This window comes from Meriones unguiculatus, chromosome 14 (assembly GCF_030254825.1).
Source record: "Meriones unguiculatus strain TT.TT164.6M chromosome 14, Bangor_MerUng_6.1, whole genome shotgun sequence".
Lineage (NCBI taxonomy): Eukaryota > Metazoa > Chordata > Mammalia > Rodentia > Muridae > Meriones > Meriones unguiculatus.
Window position 1 is genome coordinate 7,236,212 of NC_083361.1, and position 20,822 is coordinate 7,257,033.

The window sequence follows — 20,822 nt, forward strand, 5'->3', positions numbered from 1 at the left end:
TTTTTTGAGATCGGTCATATGTGGCTCCGTCTGGCCTTGAACTCCTGGTCCTCCTGCCTCTGCTTTTCAAGGATGCCTCCACACCTAACTTTCTTAACTTTATGTTTTAGCAGTACGGGAGACTGGAGCCGGGGCTTCCCGGTGGCTCATTTCCAGCAGCCGCTTTTGCTTTTATTTTCCTTTGAGACTGTGTCTGTGTAGTTGGTCCATCACCTGGCCGCTAGGCCTACAGGTGCATACTGCCACACCTGTCTGCCCCACACACGTGTTTCCCCCAAATTGATTTCCCCCAAAATGTTGCTTTTATCTTTCCACTTGTGACTTTTAGTTCAGTTTTTATTCTGTATGTTTGTATGTGCATGTACTTTTGCAGCTGTGCTTATCTGTGCATATGTGAGACGAGGGGTTAAAGCTGGGTGTATCATACTATCCATATGACACTATTAACTCTTGGGGTATCCTGTATATTCACACGATGTGTTTTGATCATATTCACCCTCCGACTCCTCCTCCCAGCTCCTCCCAGATCTACCCCCACTCCCCCCGCCACTTCCCAAGTTGATGTTTTCATTTTTATAATCCTATCTGAGCTGCCCATAGACTTCATGGAGGTAGGGCCACCCACAGGGTCATGGTGGGTGTCCTAGGAGCCACACTCTTAAAGAACCGCATCTCCCCACCCCCAGCCATCTGCTGTCAAGAGCTTCTCAGCTGGGGGTGGGGGGCCGTGAGCCCTCCCTGCTCTACAGGAGTGTTGACTGGCTGATCTTGTGTCGGTCTTATGCAGGCGGCCACAGCACCCTCGGGTTCACAAGTGCCCTGGCCAGCCTGGTCCTCCCTTGGTCTAGGCTTCCCCGATCCACCTCATTGTTGTGAGACAGGCTCTCTCATAGAACCTGGAGCTTTTTTTTTTTCCTTTCAGAGTAGCAGGCCAGAGAACCCCAGTATCTAGTGATCTGGACTTCTCCCCCCAGCAAGCCCTTTGTCCACAGACTCTCCTCCCCACCCCCTGTAACATTTTCGTCCCAACTTTTATGTATTTTTATTTCCTACATGGGTGTTCCGTCTGCCTGCCCCCATGTGCGTGCCTCCTGTCCATGGAGGCCAGAAGGGGCCAACAGATCGTCTGGAGCTGGAGTTACAGGTGGCTGTGAGCCACCCCGTGGGTGCCGGCAATCGAACCAAGTCCTCTCCAAGAGCAGCCATGTTTCTTCACTGCTGTGCCATGGCTTGAGCCCCCACCCCCAACTTTTATACAGTAAATTTTAGGCCACTTTAGTAAATTCTTACTAATTTAGCAATGTTCCAGTTGCTGTTCTTGGGTCTTATAATTTTTTTTTTCCCCAAAAGAATTTTGTACCTTCTTTTTAAATAGTTACATTATTTTCCTTAATTTCTTGCCTGGAGGATGCCCAGACGACAGTGAGGAATAGCCCTAGTGGCAGAAGCCATTGCTTTGTCCCTGCCTCTTCCCCAGGCGTGCGTCATGGCCCCAGCTTTTCCCGGGGCACTCGGCATGCTAGCCCAGGCCTTCCCAGTGGCCCGCATTTCATCAGCTTCCAGTAAGGCCAGAAAAGGCTGGCCTGGTGAGATGTCCCAGCACTCAGGAGGCTGAAGCAGGAGGATCACAAGCTCTAGGCCAGCTTGGGCTACCTAGTGAGATTTGCTTCAAAAATAAAGAAGCCAGGAAGACACTTAGAATTCTGTCACAATCCTGTTTTATTTTTATGAGGTGAAGATGAAGTTTCTCTTAATTTTTTTTTTTAATTTTAAGTGTAATCTCTCTGTCTGTCTCTCAGAATTTCAGTTCAGATTTGAACTCACTATGTAGTTGATGACCTTAACTTCTGAAACTCTGTTTTTTTTTCTCCCATGGGGTGTTAAGGGCCAACAGGATGGCTCAGTGGTTAAGATCTGGTGCTACTCCCGCAGAGGACTGAGTTTGGTTTCCAGCACCCACACTAAACAGCTTACAACAACTGTAACCCCATCCATCTGCTGGGGACACACCACCTCTAGCCTCTGAGGGCTCCTGCCCTATGAACACACACACACACACACACATATGTGGAACATCACCACACATGTATACACCTACATATATTTGTTAAAAAAGAACAAAGTGAATCTTAAAAAAAGCCAAAAAACCCTGGGGTTTGGGCATCATGGCATACATGCTTAATCCCAGAACTTGGGAGGCAAAGGCAGGTGACTCTCTGTGAGTTCAAGGCCGGCTTAGCCTACAGAGTTCCAGGACAACCAGGGCTACACAGAGAAACCCTGTTTAAAATACAAACCAACAGAAGACAACCTGGGAATTAAGTAAAGTCTTGGCCTGCCTCGAACACTTGAATAACATTTTGCTTTGGAGGGTTATAAACCCATTAGAAGTCTTGTTGTAGAATGTCCTATGTCCCATGAAAATGGCTGACGTCTTGCCAAGTTGTAAAGATGAGCACACCTAAGTTATTCAGTAGACCTCATTTGTGTAGAGCTGATGTAGGTGTAGTGTACATTTGTCCAAAGATGTGTGTTTCTGTGCCTGGCACACACAAAAGGCCGAGGAAGGTTTTCAAGAACCCAGTGTGTAAAGTCAGGCCCAGTGGGCATGTGTCTGTAATCTCAGCCCTCAGGAGGCGAAGGCAGGAGGATCGTGAGGCCAGCCTGGGCTACATAGCAAGACTGAATCAGAAACACAAACAGAACAAAAAAAAACAAAACAGAAAACAACGAAAATCTCACAGAGATTTGGGGAAGCATGGCCCCCTGTTCGATCTTGTTACCTTCCATACGGCACTTGCGGAGAATTTCCAAGGAGCATCAGCCGGGCCCCATGTGTGCCTCTTAGGTTCTTCCCCCTGTCATCCCTAACATCGTCAAATTCAGGGTGAGTGTCTCCCTACCTGAAAACCCAAAGCGCTTCAAATTCTGTAACCTTGAGCAGAGAGGACAGCAATTCCACGCCATTAAACTCTTACGAGTGTGGTATAAGATCACCGTCTGGCCACGCATACAAAGTGTGCATATAAAACAGGGCCCTGGAGCTGGCATGATGTCTCAGGGCTTGCAAGCACTGGCTGCTCTTGCAGAGGCGCCTGGTTCAGTTCCCAGCACTCTTTTGAAATGGTGGCTCACAACTATTTGTAACTGCAGTTTCATGGGATACAGCGCCCTCTTCTGGTCTCCTTGTGCACCAGGCATGCCTGTGGTACATATATATATATATAAGCATATAACTATATATGTATATAGACACATACATACATGTAGAAAAACACTCATGCCCATCAAATAATATATGTATATGTCACATATTTTTCAAGACAGGGTTTCTCTGTGTAGCCCTGGCTGGAATTCCCTCTGTAGACCAGGTTGGCCTCGAACTCAGAGATCCACCTGCCTTCAGGGCACCGAGATTAAAGGCCTGGCTATAAAAAAATCTTTTAAAAAGAAAAAAAAAATCTACAACTAACTTTTAAGTTTAGATCTGGGTTCCAAACATAGTATGTACATGATCTGAAAAAGCCAGAGGGAATAACAATCCCAAGCGTGCTAGATACAGGTGTATACTGTTAAGTCTGTCGTGGTGGCTCGGTGAAGGAGAAGCATCTTCAAACAGTGCCCGGCCTACAGCAAGTGCCCCCTGGTGTTTGTTGAATGACCACATGAGCTTGATGCAGCTGTCAAACTTGCTTGCTGTGCACTCCAAGTTTTGCACTGGGGTATCTCACTTCTCTAGTCATCAGAGCCATTGTCACAGTGGTCCCTGTCACATCCTCCAGACCTCCTGAGGCCCCGGGCTTCCTTGGCTCAGACGGCCATGTGTCCAGGTACCGAGGCAGCACAAAGGTGGAGGTCTGTCAGAAGTGGTTGACCTCACTGTTACGGAGACACTTTCTCATTCAATTCTTTTCTTTGCATTAATATATATATATATATATATATATATATATATATATATATATATATAATTTTTGCCAGGCCTGGTGGTGCACACCTATAATCCCAGCACTCGGGAGGCAGAGGCAGGCTCTGTGAGTTTGAGGCCAGCCTGGTCTACAGAGTGAGTTCAGGACAGCCAGGGCTACACAGAGCAACCCTGTCTCAAACAAAACAAAATAAAACAAAACTAGAGATTGTGTGTGATAGTAGCTTGTGCCCTGGGAAGCTGGAGGCATCGGATCCTGCGGAGCCGTACGTACAGGAAGCTTTTGGTCCACCTAACATGGGTTCCGAGAAGTGAGAGTATGTCCCCTGCAAGAGCAATGCACACGCTTAACCACGGAGCCAGCTCTCCAGCCCGCTTGGATTTTGGTTTCTTTAAGGCAGGCTCTCATACTGTATGTAGCCCAGGCTGTCCTAATATTCAGCATGTAGCGTGGGCTGCCTCGCCCTTGCCAGGCCTCTGCTCCTCAAGCTCCAGGATTGCAGATGTGTGCGCAACAGCAGGCTAGATCTACAGTCTGGCTCAGCGTGTTTCTCCCGCCCCTCGACAGAGCCCAGGGCCTTATACGTGACGGGTTCCCCCTCCTCCTGCCCCCAAGTTGCAACCCCAGCTGTTGGCTCGCATGCTTATCTTTTATTTTTTCTTCTTTTTAGGATTTTATTTTGGAACATTACAGCGAGGACAGCTCCTTGTACGAGGATGACATCGCAGACCTCATGGATCTGCGACAGGTGAGCGCAGCGGTCGGGGAGTCAGCCCTGTTGGCGGGGGCGGGCATGGAGTGCCTCAGAGACTCCAGGATGCTGGGCGAGGAGAGGGGCCTGCGGGACCATCTGTGGGCCTTGCCGTGGATGATAGAAACCATAGGAGGAGTGAGACCTGCCCTCGCTGGCTGGGGCAGCACTCCGGGATCCCTGACTCTGTCTCCTGGAGTTCGTGGGACCCCCAGTGGGGTTGGGTCCTGGGCCTCGCTTCCCACCCCGCTCACACCCCCTAGTCGTCTTCCAGGCTTGTCGCACCCCCAGCAGGGATGAGGCGGGCGTCGAGCTGCTCATGTCCTACTTCATCCAGCTGAGCTTCGTGGAGAGCCGGTTTTTCCCGCCCACCCGCCACATGGGGCTCTTGTTTACCTGGTAGGTGCTCTCCCGGGTCCCCTCTGCTGTTCACGCCCTCATTCTGACTGTGCTGTTTGCCCAGAGGGTCCCAGGGGCGGGGACTGTCCGTAAATGGGTGTTTGTGTAAAGGCCTGGTGATGGAAAGCCACAACCGACTGTGGCTTCTTGCTTCTCAGAACAAACCGGCCATAAAAGAGACCTTTTTTCTGTGGTCACTGGGGAGCGACAGGGCTCTCAGGTGGAACTAATGAGAAGATTCTTTTCTTACATGGGGAGTGGTTGTGGGTGTGAGCTGGAGTTGAGCTTGATCCCAATGACAAAGGCAGCAAAAAGAAACAATTTTTGTTTTGTTTTCAAGACAGGATTTCACTACCTAGTCCCAAGATCTCCTTAAAGTGACCACAAACTGGCTGCGATCCTCCTGTCTCTGAAACCCAGATGCTGTGATTATAGATGTGTTCCAGAGAGGGATTTTAAAACTTGAAACACAACGTTTGATTCTCTTTTTCCATGATAATTTAAAGACTAAGATGGTTTCTTAAGGCAGCTTCTTGCTGAGTGACCCAGACTGTCACACTCACCATCCTTCTGCCTCAGCCTCTTGAGTGCTGGGGTGATAGGCATGAATCCTGTCTATTCAGACCCGTCATCTTGCTTGGAAACAAAAGGCTGATTGCCTGCGCGTCTTTGAATTTCATGTGAAAAGTGAGCTTTTTGCTCTTGTGTGCCCAGAAGTGGCATTAGTGAGCCGAGCCATCTGTATGATAGGAACGTATTTGTTTCACACAGGTATGACTCCCTCACTGGGGTTCCAGTCAGCCAGCAGAACTTGCTGCTGGAGAAGGCCAGCATTCTCTTCAACATCGGGGCGCTGTACACGCAGATCGGGACCCGATGTAACCGGCAGACGCAGGCTGGGCTGGAAAGCGCCGTGGATGCCTTCCAGAGAGCTGCAGGTGAGTGTCCTCCAGGTCAGCCGCCGCACAGTCTTCAACCCGCCAGGTGGCACAAGAAATGTTGCTTCTGTCCCCAGCTGAAAAGTCTCAGTTGGGTCCTCTGCAGACCCACCAAGTACTAGTGCCTTACAAGCCTCACAAGGACTGGGATCATGATTCCAGACGTAGAGCCCCTGCCTAGAATCCCCTAGTGAGGGGCTAGGATTTAGCTCAATGGTAGAGCCCTTGCCTAGAATCCCCCAGTGAGGGGCTGGGGTGTGGCTCAGTGGCAGAGCCCCTGCCTAGAATCCCCCAGTGAGGGGCTAGGATTTAGCTCAATGGTAGAGTCCTTGCCTAGAATCCCCCAGTGAGGGGCTGGGGTGTGGCCCAGTGGTAGAGCCCCTGCCTAGAATCCCCCAGTGAAGGGCTGGGGTGTGGCTCAGTGGTAGAGCCCCTGCCTAGAATTCCCCAGTGAGGGTTTGGGGTGTGGCTCAGTGGTAGAGCCCCTGCCTAGAATCCCCCAGTGAGGGGTTGGGGGTGTGGCTCAGTGGTAGAAAGCTTGAGGAGCTTGAGGGAGGCCCTAGGGTCAGTCTATCATCACACACATGAAGGAGGAAGGAATGGTCCTGTCACTTCTTGGTTGGGAGATGTACTCAGTGGTTGGCATCATGTGGTTTCAGTCCAGCAGGGCTCATGTACACAGTGAAGCTCATAGTTAATGATTAGTATTTTCCAAGTGAGTGGTTCCAGTGGTGACTGTGAATGTGAAGATTTCTCAGTGATGGGACTACAGTGACTTGCCCTGACTGGCGGAGGTGTACCCTTTGGACTTTCCCGGTAGTTGTTACTCCACCAGTCAGTACAGAAGCGACACGTTCTAAGACATGCGTGTGTGAAACTACAACCAGTCCGGAAGCTTGTATGAGGGGGGCTTGGGGGGGGTTGGGGGTGCTCAGGGGTAGCACACTGCCCAGCACGTGTGAGGCTCAAGGTTGACCCCTAGTACTGCAGACGAATGACCTGGGGAAAGGAGAGGAAAGAAAAGACAGAAAGAGCTCCCGTACGTGTCACTATCTACTGTAATAGGGCAGAGTTAAAGATTAACAGCTAACAATACAGTAGAACGGTGATAGCAATTCAACGTGGTAAATGTCATGAATTGCTTGTTTCTGGAATTTTCCATGCAATATTACCGCATTCCAGTTGGCTGAAGGTAGCTGAGCCGGAACAGAGCTGAACCTCAGATAAAGGGAATTACTGTTACTATCTGCACTTTTGTATTATGTTTAATCTGCCAAGTTTGCAAAGCCTGTGGTTGCTGATTGTCCGCCGTCAGGTGCCTCATACCAGGAGCCACCTGCTGCTTCTGTCGCTTTTGGAGATCGCCTAGCACTCCCAGCCGCTCTTTCCTATGGCGCTGGGGCTGGTCTGGAACTTGGGCTCCTCCTGCCTCAGCTGGGTGCTGAGATGGCAGATGTGTGCCCTTACAGTCAGTGTGTCTTCCCTCATTTTAACTTCATCACCCCTGCAGCTCATCCTGGTACGAACTAGAATCAGGGTCAAAGAAGAAAACCTGCTCAGCACCAAGCCTTGAGGGACTGCAGGTCCTTGCAGTCCATGTAGCGGGCCAGCGTGGTGCAGACTGAGGCATCAGGGGTTCTGTGTTGCTTCCTCCTAGCTGGGCCTGTGTCTGCAGGAGCCTGAGCTTGCAAACGGAGGCTGACAGCAGCAGTTGGGGCACAGACCACAGTGTGACCCTTTAAGCAACTTTTTTGTTTTGTCTTTTTTTTTATTCCAGACAGGGTTTCTCTGTGTAGCCTTAGCTGTCCTGGACTCACTTTGTATACCAGGCTAGCCTTGAACTCACAGAAATCCACCTGCCTCTGCCTCCCTGAGTGCTGGGATTACAGGCATGTGCCACCCTTCCAGCACTTGATAAAAAAATTTTTTTTTAATTCTTTGAGACAGGTTGTCACTCTAATCCAAGATAGCCTTTAACTCACTGTGTCAGCCATTCTGATTTTTGAACTTGATGCGGTCATCATGCCTTCGCCTCCTGAATGCCAGCTTAATGTCCTTTTGTCCTCTGTGCTCATCACCTGCTCTCCCTGCATGAGCCTGTGTGGAGATTATCACCCTGCTACGGTGAAGTACCACAGCTTTCCCATTTGGACTCATGGAGGCATGGTCTTGTTAATATTTAGCTCAGGCTAGCCTCTCAGTCTCCGGCAGGTTGGGACTGCCAGTTTGCTTTTTGTGCTGGCTTCTGAGCAGTCTTAGGGAGTCACACCTTGTGTGACTGCCTCCGAGGTTCCAGAAATACAAACAAAGAAGTTTAGAAACAGGACAATCCAGGATGAAGGAAGGCAGCGGGGTCAACTGCCTGGAGCAGACACCACCCTTTTCTGGGGCAGCAAAACCAGAGGAACCAGTTGGATGGGATGCATGCTGTCCAGTCTGCTTCACCTCCAGGTTAACTGTCAGCCAGGGCTTGCTACAGTTAACTTCTCTGAGTTGTCGAAGTAGCCGAGGGTGGCTGTGTGGGTGTGTCCGTCGGGAGGCATCACCCCTGGCTCACTCGCCCATCATGGATGGAGTTTCCCAGGTAGGACAGAACCTAGGAGAGCCAGCTGCTTCCCTTGCTTTATGAATATGCAAATGCTTCAAAGAGAATCCAATTCAAAAAATTGCGGCAAGGTATAGCTATGAGGAGTCACAGCTTTTAACTTCCTTGCTGTGGTAAATACTCGTGGGTATAGTCGTCTTGTTGACAGTTTCCTAGTGTGCAGCGCAGCTGTGCAGAGCCCCCTGCGCAGCTGTCACTGCCCTCCCGCCCCAAGCGTGCCCTCGCCACACCCACTGGAGCCAGCCCTATCTATTCATGCTTCTAGTCACTTTTCAAGACAGGGTCGAGCCGGGCGTGGTGGGGTGGGGAACTCCTGTAATCCCAGCACTCAGGAGGCAGAGGCAGGACAGCCGGGGCCACACAGAGAAACCCTATCTCAAAAAACTGAAAATCAACAACAACAAAAGACACGGTCATCTGGCCATCCTGCTTCACCCTCCCAAGTGCTAGCGTTACAGGGGTGTGTCACCACACCTGGCATCTCTGTCCCTATTACCCGTAGTGGCCCTTTCCTTGTACTGCAGCTCCTGGCCACTTCTGTTCTACTTTGTGTCTCTGGGTTGGACTATTCCAGGAACCTTACCAAATGGAATCCTGTGCTGTGTCACTCTGTGGCTGGCTTATTGTACCCGGCAGAAAGTCTTCATTCATGTTCTCCTGTGTTTTGAGACAGGGTCTCACTGTGAAGACCTGGCAGGCCTGAAATTTCACTCTGCAAACCAGACTGGCCCGGAACTCACAGGGATCCCCTCCCTCCGTTTTCCAAGTGCTAGAATTAAAGTGCTAGAATCCAAGCCAGCTAACTCCTCATTTTACTTGGGTTAATTGACGTCTCACATTGTAAGCACACACTCTGCCACTGAGCTCTCTGTCCCCTTAGCCACCTCACCCTTACCCCCTTTAAGGCTGAAGAATATTCCTCTGTGTCTGTGTGTGTGCGCGCGTGCGCGCAGATGTTGTGATCACGAGTTAATCCGTCAGCGGCGTTTGGAGTGGCCCACTTGCTGGCTGTTGTGACTAGTGCTGCAGTGAGCATGCAGTCAGGGCTTTCATGCAGCTGTTGGGAGGCTACACAAGGAGTGGAATGGCTAGATAGCACGGCAGATGAGAGTCAGAGCCCTATCATCCAGAATGTCTCTGAACTGTCCATCCTCCTCCAGTCCCCTGGTGCTGGGATTAAAGGTGTGCACCACCTCACCTGGCAAATGCAGATTTTTTTTTTTCAAGATGCTTTAGGACTATGGGGGTCTGTCATGTATATATATGTGTGTGTGCATATATGATATAAAAGTTGTATATGCACATTAGAGGGATGGTTGATAGACAGATTTCTTTGCACAGCTTGTGGCTTACGCTCAGGGCTTCCTGTGTGCTCTGTAAGCACTCCCCTAACCCCAGTTGTATCTTCTTTCTTCTTTCTCTACAGCAGCATGATCAAATAAGTGTGATTTCCAACTAATGAGCCACAAATTCTGATCCCTAGGGGTTTTAAACTACCTGAAAGAGACCTTCACTCATACTCCAAGTTACGACATGAGCCCCGCCATGCTCAGCGTGCTGGTCAAAATGATGCTCGCCCAAGCCCAGGAGAGCGTGTTTGAGAAAGTCTGCCTCCCGGGGATCCAGAATGAGTTCTTCATGTTGGTAAAGGTGGCTCAGGAGGCCGCCAAGGTAAGGCTTCTTAGTTCCTGTGACTTCGGGGTGGCCAGGATCCACCGCTGCAGGTTCTGGGAGCAGCAGAAGCGTGGGGCGGGGGAGGGGGCTGTCACAGCAGCAGCTCACGCACAACCCGAGCAATGTGCCATTGCCACCGAGGTGGCTGGCCTGTGCTTACTTGGCAGGTGCTGGTGTTCCAGATACGGATCACCGAGTCCATCTGCAGCTTAGCTGAAAAAGCAGCCTAATGACAGTTGCTGGGGCCTCTGTTAGCACTGATGCTGACAGCAGGAGGACTTGGCTGGCTCTACGCCCATATTCTGGAGCATTCTCCAGCAGGGGATTTGGCCTAGAAGAAAGGACTCTTTCTCTAGAGCCAGGCTTGGGAGGGCCCCGAGCCTGGCTCTCCTTGCCCATCTCCCTTCTATTTCAGGTGGCAGAGGCCTACCGGCAGCTGCATGCAGCCATGAGCCAGGAACCAGTGAAAGAGAACATCCCGTATTCGTGGGCCAGCGTGGCCTATGTGAAGACCCACCACTACGGGGCCCTGGCTCACTACTTTGCCGCCACCCTCCTCATCGACCACCAGTGTAAGGCTCAGGCTCGGGACGGTGGGCGTGCTGCCTTTGGGGGATGCTGAGCTGAGTGGGAACCCTGTCCTCCACCAAGGAACAGGTGGAAGGGACATGCTGATCCTATCACACAGGCCTGCGGAATTCAGGGTTGACTCTAATGGGACTTGGGGGGGGGCAAATAACATTTTAAAGAATTCTTTTTAGAATTTTTTGTTTGTTTTGTTTTGTTTTATCAAAACCGGGTCTCACTATGTAGCCCTGGCTGTGCTGGAGCTCACCGTTCCAACTCACAGATCTAACCTGCCTCTGCCCTCCGAGTGATGTAGTGTTTATTTTAGTGCATTTAATTATTTATCTTCTTAGAGATGAGGTCTCCCTGAATAGCCTAGTCTGGTCTTGAACTCAGGCTCCTCCTGCCTATATATAGTGTATGCTTCCACTCCCATCCCCAGAAAGCAACTTTGCTCTGCTGTGTTTTGTTGAGACTGGACGTCACGTAGCCCAAGCTGGCCTGAGACGCCTGTTCTTTCTGTCTGGCTCTGAAATGCTAGGATCACAGGCTGTGCGTGGTGGTGCGTGTCTTAAGCCTCAGTGTTCTGGAGGCAGAGGCAGGTGGATCTCTGTGAGTTTGGGGTCAGTCTGGTCTACACAGTGAGGTTCTAGGACATCCAGGGCTGTAGAGAGACCCTGTCTCAAAAAACAAAGTACAAAAAAAAAAAAAAAAAGGCATCAAAACAGGGATCACACAGAAAGTCGGTTTGAGCCCTCGTGGAGTTTAGTATGAAAATAACTGGCGTCCTATTTTGTGAGGATCTTTTTTCTTCTGTTTGAATAATCTGCCACGTGACCCGGGCTGGCTGGCTTCAGGCTCACGGTTCCTGCCTCAGCCCCTCACTGCTGTGTATAAATCGCCCACTCTACTTTATCCCTTCATTTTGATGTTCTAAAAACTCACGGGGTGGGGTATGTTCCCATCCCAAGCACCACATACACAGCGCTAACCCTCACAGGGGCTGGGCATGGGGCTCTGTAGCTAGGCCGTTTGCCTCGTATGACCGAGGCCCGGGGTTCAGCACTGGTCCATGACTCTCGCAGTTGGAAAGTGGAGGCAGGAGGATCAGAAGTTTAAGGTTTTCCTCAACTACATAAGTGTCAGGCCAGCCTGAGCTACTAGAGAGCCTATCTCCCACATTAACCAAAAAAAAAAAAAAAAAAACTTCTCCCAGGGTGGAAGAAACAAAGCAGAAGGATTATAGGGAGCCATGGCGGCCCCTGGGCAGAATGCAGATGGGGCAGCCACTGGCTCATCGCTAAGTAATGTTCAACTTGGAGGGCAAGGTAGAGGAGGTTGGTCCAGGGTCAGATCTTCAACCCCTAGTGGTGCAGCTATCCCCTTGGGAGCTAAGGCTTTGGGCCTGGTAGCCTGGGTTATGCCCTGAAGCCAAAACTATCTTGGTGCCATTGTTGAAATAGGACTCGGGTCTGGGGCACTGTCCCCAGAGAGAGAGCGTAACCGTAGCTGTCTTTGCAGTAAAGCCGGGCGCAGACGAGGACCACCAGGAGAAGTGCATCTCCCAGCTCTACGACCGCATGCCGGGAGGGATGACACCCCTGGCCACGCTGAAGAACGAGGGGCAGCGCGTGCTGCTGGGTGCGTAGCCCTGTCCTGCGGCTGGGCTCTGCTCGCTCCTCAGCCGATCCTGCGCACAAGCACCCCGAGACGGGGCCAGCCCTAGCTGCAGAGGGCTTTCCAGAGCTATGTTCTTACAGCTTCCCATGTCCGAGGGGTCCTTAACTGCCTGCTAATCCTGTAGCTGTCCGTGGTTGGCGTCTGTCAACTGCTATGGGAACTGTTGCTCCCTTCTGCTCCCTCCCCCTCCTCTCCACCTCTCCCCTTTTCTTTAAGACGGGTTATACTGTGTAGCCCTGACTGGCCCAAACTGGCCTTGAACTTACAGAAATCTGTCTGCCTCTAGTATTTCTCCTCCTCTTCCTTTTTTTTTTTTTTGAGACAGGGTTTCTCTATATAACAGAGCCCTAGCTGTCCTGGACTCAGTACTTTATAGACCAGGCTGGCCTCGAACTCACAGAGATTCACCTGCCTCTGCCTCCAGGGTGCTGGGATTAAGGGCGTGTGCCACCATGCCGGACTGTTTTCCTTTTTTAGTTCATTTGTTTGGTCATCTATTTCCTTTTGAGACAGCGACATCTCTCTGCAGCACAGCCCTCTCAGGCTTGCAGTGATCTCCTGCCTCAGCTTCCTGAGTCCTCCCTCCTTCGTTTTTCAGAATTGGGGATTGAACAGAGGGTCTCATCTATGCTGGGAAAACACATTACCACTGGACCAAACTCCTGATACCACTGTCCTGTCTCCCAGAGTGCTGTGATTACAGGCACCTGGCTGATTTTTTTTTTTTTTCATTTAGGGGGCAGGTTGTTAGTAAGCCACCCAGGCCAGCCTTGACCTCGCCATCCCCTTGCCTCAGCCTCCCAAGTGCTGGTATGCCCTGGCTCCCATTGTTGTTTCTATGCTTCACCAATAGTGAGTGAATGCTGGGATGGGGGATCCTGGCTTAGTTCTCCGCCCCGTGTCAGCGTGACCATCTCCCCATCTTGGTGAGAGTGTTGGCGGCGTTTGGTGTTCCCACCTGCCTCTTTCACCCCACCTTTGGCCAGCAAATCACGCGGCTCAGCTCCTACCTCCTCTTACCCGCTGGGATACTCTAGCTGAAGTCACACCAACGGAGCCCACCTAATCCATGGTGACTGGATTAATCCCCACACAGCCCTGTGACACAGGCCTGCTAGGACCCCTGTTTCCATAGCTGCTCTCCTCACTCCTCTTCCTACGGAACCTGGCCACCTTAGTCCTCTGCTCACACCCTGAGGGGCTCCTCCCTGGCCTTCCCCGGCCTTCCCAGCATACGTATGGTCAGGAGGGATCTGGCCCTTACGCTAACCTGTCATCCTACCTTTCTGTCCGCCCTCTCTCCAGTCATAACCTGCCTTCTTTGAAGACCTGGTTGTGCTCCTGACCCAGGGCCTTTGCACTTGTTTTTCTTTCAGGGATGTTCTCCTGTCACGTATCCCCGAGACTGCTGCTTGACTCAGAGCTCTGCTCAAAGTTAACCTAGCTGTTCAGTTGGCAGAGCCTCGCCTAGTGTGCCTGCAGCCCTGGGTGGGTCCCTAGCACCACTTAAACACAGGCAGAGCATGCCTGTGACCCCAATACTAGGGAGATGGAGGCAGGAGGATCAAAAGTTCAAGGTCAAGCTTTGGCTGCAGAGTAAGTCTAGCCTGGGATATCTGAGAATTAACCCCCACCATCACCAAAAGAAAAGTTACCTCATCAAACATTCACACACACACAAATTTCAAGTTACTTGTTGCAGGATATTTGATCCCATTGTGAATCCAAAAATTGTGAACTGTAAAACCCTGTTTCTTGTTTGGTTTGGCTGAGCCATATCACACACCTTTTATCCGAGAACTTTTATTGTAAACAGGTGATTATGATGTTTACCTGGCTTTAGCTGTAACTCTGGGGCATTTCTTTTTTGGTGGTGTGTGTCTTTCCTAGGGCAGAATGGTTTTCGGTGATAGATAATACATTATCTCTCAATTGAAATTTAAAGAAAGTCCTTTTGAAAATATGAAATTAAATATGCCTAAAGATATTAGATTATAAAGGCCATTCATTCTAAATTTTAGTCTGCCTTTTCTAAGTGGCTTTTAAAATTAAATCATTGTAATTCCTTTGTGCCTGCCTGTCTCCCAAGTGTTGGAATCAAATTCATGTGCCTCCCATGTGCTGGGATTAAAGGTGTGAACCGCCCCCCTCCCTTGTTACCCTAGACTTTAGAAAGCAGCTAACTTACAGGGATCTGCCTGTCTCTGCTAGGACTAAAGGCATGGGCTTCCACCGACCTGCTCCACATTTTTACCTTAGCTCCAAATGTTGCTCAATCAGAAAAGCCTTTCTTGGTCTGGGAGATGTTTCTGTCTGCAGGTAAAGGACATCTGCACCGGGCCATTGGCTACCACGAGGAGTCGCTGAGGGAGGCCAACCTGTGCAAGAAGCTGCGGGACATTCAGGTGCTCCGGGATGTGCTGTCCGCTGCGCACCAGCGCACTCAGCTCAAGTACACCCAGCACCGAGAGGATGACGACCTGCTCAACTTGATTGACGCTCCCGATGTCCTCCGTGAGTGGTGGGGACTGGTCAGCCCGCTGTTGGGCACCTGCGGAGTGTGTGTGTGTGTGTGTGTGTGTGTGTGTGTGTGGTGGGGTGGGCTAGTGGTGCCTTACCTCAGCTACACAGGCCTGTATTTCTTTGGCCATCTGGCAGGGCTTGTGCAAGGCCTGGATGTAGTGGTTTACCTGTAATTCTAGTATTGAGGTGAGGCGGGAGGATGCCATAAGTTCAAGGTCAGCCTTGACATGGGCTGTATAGTAAAACTCTTATTTCTACCAAGGTGGGATGGGGGTGACAGGTCCTGCTCTTACCCTTTTTACCTTTTTCTTCCCACCTTTACTGTAGAGCCTCTGTCACCCTCAGTCCCCGCCTCCCCTCAGTCCCTGCCTCCCCTCCGTCCCCTCCTCCTCTCAGTCCCCGCCTCTTATCAGTCCCCGCCTCCCCTCAGTCCCCGCCTCCCCTCTGTCCCCGCCTCCTCTCAGTCCCCGCCTCCTCAGTCCCCGCCTCCTCTCAGTCCCTGCCTCCTCTCAGTCTCTACCTTCTTTCAGTCACCGCCTTCTCTGTCTCTTCTGTGCTTTTCCTGGCATTGTGGCTCTCGCTCACCTGATCTTGTTTTGCTCTAGTCTGCTTTGCTCTGCCCTCTGCTGACTTCTTGTCCAGCCCACCCTCCCACCTTTCCCTGAGCTGTTTCTCTGAGTTGGTTTGGGTATACCCCTCCTCATTGTGTCTCAAGCCTGCTCTGGGCTTTGCTTCTTGGTCTGAGGCCTGCAGCTTCCACCACGGACTACGCTGGCTGTCATCTTTCGCTTCTGCCTCCTTAGCTTGGAAGCCAAATGTACACACCTGTTTGTACCTCTGGCCTTGCTTTCTCACTTTTTTGTGGCCCCAATATTTCTAAACATCTCCCCAGCTGTCCCTTATCACAGTGGTGAGGTGGCCTGGACAGTTATTGCTGTGCTGGGAAATGGCAGTCATGTCTCTGCAGGACCTCACCAGATAGGTTGCTCTACAGTAGGGATTTCTTTTTATTTTGTTTTGTTTTAGAAAGTAGAGGTGGGAAATGGAGGGTAATCCAGTTGGGCTGGGACCCTCCTGAGGATGTAGAGGAAAAGCCGGCTCAAGCGGGGCATGTGGGAGCCTCTGCAGCGCTACTCCCTCCAGGGTATGGGGCAGGTCCCTTTGGAATGGAGAGATCTCATGACCTGCTAGCTGACAAGCATTGGTCAGAGGTCCTGTGGCCTGATCCTACACAGAAAGATGAGAGTTTTCATGATTGCCTGGAGGACAGGAATTTTAGTTTCTATAGCCCCGTATGGGGAGGGAGTTACGAACCAGGAACTGTGTGTGAGAGCCAAAAAATATATGTATCGCCGTATCTCTCACCCTCCCTGTTTCCTACATCTCTGATTTTGGTCTCTAGAGTTGCCCCTAGAACTAGGGAACTTCTCATGCTGGAATCCTGGGCTCTTCTATATCAGTATTAGCATCTGAGGTCTGCCAGCCTCAAAGGTCCCATCCGTATTAGCACTGAAGATGGTGCTAATATTAGAAATACCGGGTCCCTGGCTCAGTGGTAGAGCACCTGCCTAGAAGCCCCCCAGTGAGAGGCTGTGGGTGTGGCTCAGTGATAGAGCTCCTGCCTAGAATCCCCCAGTGAGGGGCTGGGGTGTGGCTCAGTGGTAGAGCCCCTGCCTAGAAGCCCCCATTGAGAGGCTGTGGGTGTATAGCTCAGTGGTAGATCATCTACCTAGAATCCCCCAGTGAGGGGCTGTGGGTGTGGCTCAGTGGTAGAGCCCCTGCCTAGAATTCCCCAGTAAGGGGCTGGGGTGTGGCTCAGTGGTAGAGCACTTGCCTAGAATTCCCCAGTGAGAGGCTGTGGGTGTAGCTCAGTGGTAGATCACCTGCCTAGAACCCCCCAGTGAGGGGCTGGGGTGTGGCTCAGTGGTAGAGCACCTGCCTAGAAAACCCCAGTGAGGGGCTGGGTGTAGCTCAATGGTAGATCACCTGCCTAGAATTCCCCAGTAAGGGGCTGGGGTGTGGCTCAGTGATAGAGGCCCTGCCTAGAATTCCCCAGTGAGGGTGTGTGGGTGTGGCGTAGAGCCTCTGCCTAGAATCCCCCAGTGAAGGGCTGGGGTGTGGCTCAGTGTAATTGCTGGCATCTCCAGCAAGGACAAAATACAGGCAAGGAAGAAATGCTTAGGGATTCAAGTCCTTGTCCCCAGTCATCCCACCTCTGGTGTAAGTACAAATGGATTCCCTTTGGCTGCTGTGCCCCTCTTCTCAGGAGGTAGAGCGTTATACTCCATGGCAAGAGGGAGGACTCCGGCTCACAGGAGGGTGCTGCAACTCTAGTAGCACCCTGTTAATGACCTTAAGAGCTGGCAGAGTCATCGTGTGAACGGAGGGAGCCTGCCTTGGTGTCCAGCTGTCTGCTAGAACAGGCAGTTCTCAGCCTGTGGGCTGTGACCCCTTTGGGGGCGGAACAGTCCTTTCACAGGGGTCGCCTAAGACCATCGGAAAACGTGCATATTTACATCGCTGTTCCTACCAGTGGCAGAATTACAGTTACGATGTAGCAGTGAAATAATTTCATGTCTGGGCTCACCACAACATGAGGAACTGGACTACAGGGTCCAGCACCAGGAAGGTCGGTAACCCCCGCATATGAACAAGCTCGGAAGGCAGAGTTGTGTCTGGTCTTCGGTGTCCCGGCTTCAAAGGGTTTAAGACTCCTAGGAAGTGCCCAGAGGAAAGCGTGGTCACCTGGGGCCAGGCTGGAGGGGGTTGCCGTGTGTTTAAGCCAAGGGGAACTTGGTTGTTGTCTTTGGGGAGAGGCCTTGAGACCGAGTTTTCGGGAACTACTTTCCGTGACACACCCGCTTACCTGATTTATAATCTTCTTTTGTAGCAAGAACGGAGCAAGAGGCAGGAATAACGGTCCCCCAGTTCTCCAGAGTGACGGTCACAGACTTCTTCCAGAAGCTGGTATGTTGACCGTGTCATTTATTTATTTCACTATTTTTGGGTGGGGGGGCGTTATTTATTTGTTTGAGACAGGGTTTCTCTGTGTAGCCCTGGCTGTCCTGGAACTCACCGTGTAAATCCGCCTGCCTCTGCCTCCCGGAGTGCTGGGATTATAGGCGTGGGCCACCTGGCCTGGCCTGTTGAGATAATTAGTAGGTTTAGGGTATAACTTAGTTACAGCGGGCCTGCCTAGCATGAGCAAAGCCCTGGGTTTGAACCCCTGCAGAGAGAGACTATGAATGAATTTCTGTAAGGTAATCTTTGATACACTGGCTATATTAGAGACTGTGTAAATACTGTTCCCACACGATTGCGCCAGCTCACACTGCCCCACGTGACGTTAGGCGTAAGGGAGCTGATTGAAGAACAGAGGCAGGAGCAGCGGCCTTTGAATCCACGTGTTTGAGGCTGGCCTGGGCGGGGTAGCAAGTCAGCCTCCAAACCTTCATCCACCTCTTGACCCTCTCTTCCCAAGGGCCCGCTGTCTGTGTTTTCGGCCAACAAGCGATGGACGCCTCCTCGAGGCATTCACTTCACGGTGGAGGAAGGAGACTTGGGGTTCACTTTGCGAGGGAACACCCCCGTCCAGCTGCACTTCCTAGATCCTCAGTGCTCCGCTTCGGTAAGTGGGAGGACCCACAGGGAGCAGGGAGGACTCAGAACCAGCAGCCTGGGCACAGTGGCCGGGTGGTGGAGGTTTGGGTTTGGCCACGTCAGAGATCTGACTCTTAAGCGAAAGGCCTTCTGGGTGCTTCACACCCACCACTGCCCTTCAGATGAGTTTTTACTTCTTGTAGTAAACTTTAAGTAAATGTAGGGCTCAGAGCTGGAGCATTTAATTAGCATATGGATACACCACACACACACACACACACACACACACACACACACACACACAATCAAAAGACAAAACCAAACAGACTTACACCAGTGGCTGCTTGGAGCAGGAATCTGGGGAGAGTTCTAGAATTCCATGAGTAATCCCTGACAGTTATTCAAATAATTGTTTTTAGCTGGCAGGAGCCAAGGAAGGAGACTACATTGTTTCCATTCAAGGCGTGGATTGTAAATGGCTGACCGTGAGTGAGGTCATGAAGCTGCTGAAGAGCTTTGGCGGGGAGGAGGTTGAGATGAAGGTGGTGAGCCTCCTGGACTCCACATCATCCATGGTGAGTGCAGACACCTTGGTGGTCACTGACGGGCGGGGGGCGCTCAGCGGGAGTTGGGCTGTCTCCTACCGGCACATGGCAAGAGCATCGAAAGCCTCCTCGCCCTGGGGTGACTTTTCTGACTAAATTCTGTTGACTCACAGGAATAATGCAATGAAAGTGTTCAGATAAAGCTGAGCACACTGTGTCTCAGGAAGCCTGTCACCTGGGAGTGCGAGTGCGAGGTGGGAAGGTTTGAGTTCCAGGCCTGGGATACAGTGTGCGACCCTGTGCCAGGTTGACGGTGGGTGCAGACAGACAGAGGGCAGGCAGGCGATAGGGTAAACAAATGGTTGGTTTATACGGAAGGGCTGAGAGACGGTGATAGCCATTTCCCGTGAGATCTTAGAAGTGTTTGATGTGTCTGTGGATCCCTGTGGGAAGTCAGAGCCTTTGACCGTTTACCCAGCGGAAGGAGGTGCGCTAAAGTGTCAGCTCTCCTCTGCACTTTGCCACACATAACAAGGCACCTTAGACCGTTCCCAGTGTAACAACTCTTGTTCTCAGTACTCTGAGCCGATGCTTGCGTCTGCTAGTCAGCTTTTCACTACCGTGACAAAGGACCTGAGGCTAACTGCTTGTGAGACAAAGAGGTTTGTTCACTCACAACCTCGGAGCTGGAAAGCCCAGATCCAGTGGCCCCTTGTTCCAGCTACTTGGTATGGTTGATGGCGTCTGGTAGGTGAATGTGAAAGGGGCAGACAGTGTAGAACCGGAAGCCAAGGCTACGAGGGTCCCAGGGGCTCTCCCCAGCTGACTCAAGAAGCCCCGTGACGCCTGTACAAAGCACAGGTGTGGTTTTGAGAAAAGGACTAACGTGGTCCAGATTCCAGCAGTGGGTACAAAGGCTGAAGAGATGGCTGGGCTGGAGAGAGGGCTCAGCAGTTAAGAGTTAAGTGTCTGCTCTTTCAGAGGTTCAATTCCCCGGCACCCACCTGGTGGCCCTCTTCTAGTATCCAGGTGTTCGTGCAGCTAGAGCACTCGTCTACATAAGAAGTAAATCAATGTGGGAAAAGAAAAAAGAAAGAAAACAAGGGCGTGCCAAGGATGGCACCAGCAGGAGCACAGACTGTGCCAGCGGGACAGGGCAAGACCTTCCCTCAAGCGCGGTGACCAGAGTCAACTGCAGGAAGTAGGGCGGGGCTTGCCGACAGGGGTGGAGGTCGGGAGCCATTCTGTGTTCACGGACCAGTGATTTCTGCTGCCTGGAGGTGGGCTGTGAATGTGAATACCTGGCCAGGTGGTGTAGACTGTGTGTGTGTGTGAGAGAGAGAGACAGAGAGACTGAGAGGGACAGAGCTCATAAGCAGTATTTCTCAGCTGTATTAACTCCATGTTGCTGTGACCGAAATAAGGACAGAAGTAGGCGACTTGGAGGTGGCTGGGAAGGTGTGGCAACTGGAGCTGGCCTTGGCTGGCCTTGGCAGACCTCACCTGCAAGGCTCATCTGAGAACATCCGTTCCACCAGCTAGGCCACAGTGACAGTTGGCATCGCTTCACAGCATGAGGGCAGCCTGGAAAGAGCCAGCGATAGATAAACG

General features: G+C 51.4%; 1 protein-coding gene across 1 annotated transcript in view; it reads left to right on the plus strand.

The window, feature by feature from the left end:
• Positions 1–20,822, plus strand: part of Rhpn2 (rhophilin Rho GTPase binding protein 2) — a 57,608-nt gene that overhangs the window by 31,201 nt on the left and 5,585 nt on the right. The window contains exons 5-14 of the mRNA XM_021641994.2: positions 4,600–4,677; positions 4,955–5,079; positions 5,851–6,017; positions 10,106–10,293; positions 10,712–10,868; positions 12,385–12,504; positions 14,863–15,057; positions 17,957–18,033; positions 18,548–18,694; positions 19,086–19,241. Coding sequence (XP_021497669.1) covers positions 4,600–4,677; positions 4,955–5,079; positions 5,851–6,017; positions 10,106–10,293; positions 10,712–10,868; positions 12,385–12,504; positions 14,863–15,057; positions 17,957–18,033; positions 18,548–18,694; positions 19,086–19,241 — 1,410 coding nt within the window. The remainder of the gene's footprint in view (positions 1–4,599; positions 4,678–4,954; positions 5,080–5,850; positions 6,018–10,105; positions 10,294–10,711; positions 10,869–12,384; positions 12,505–14,862; positions 15,058–17,956; positions 18,034–18,547; positions 18,695–19,085; positions 19,242–20,822) is intronic.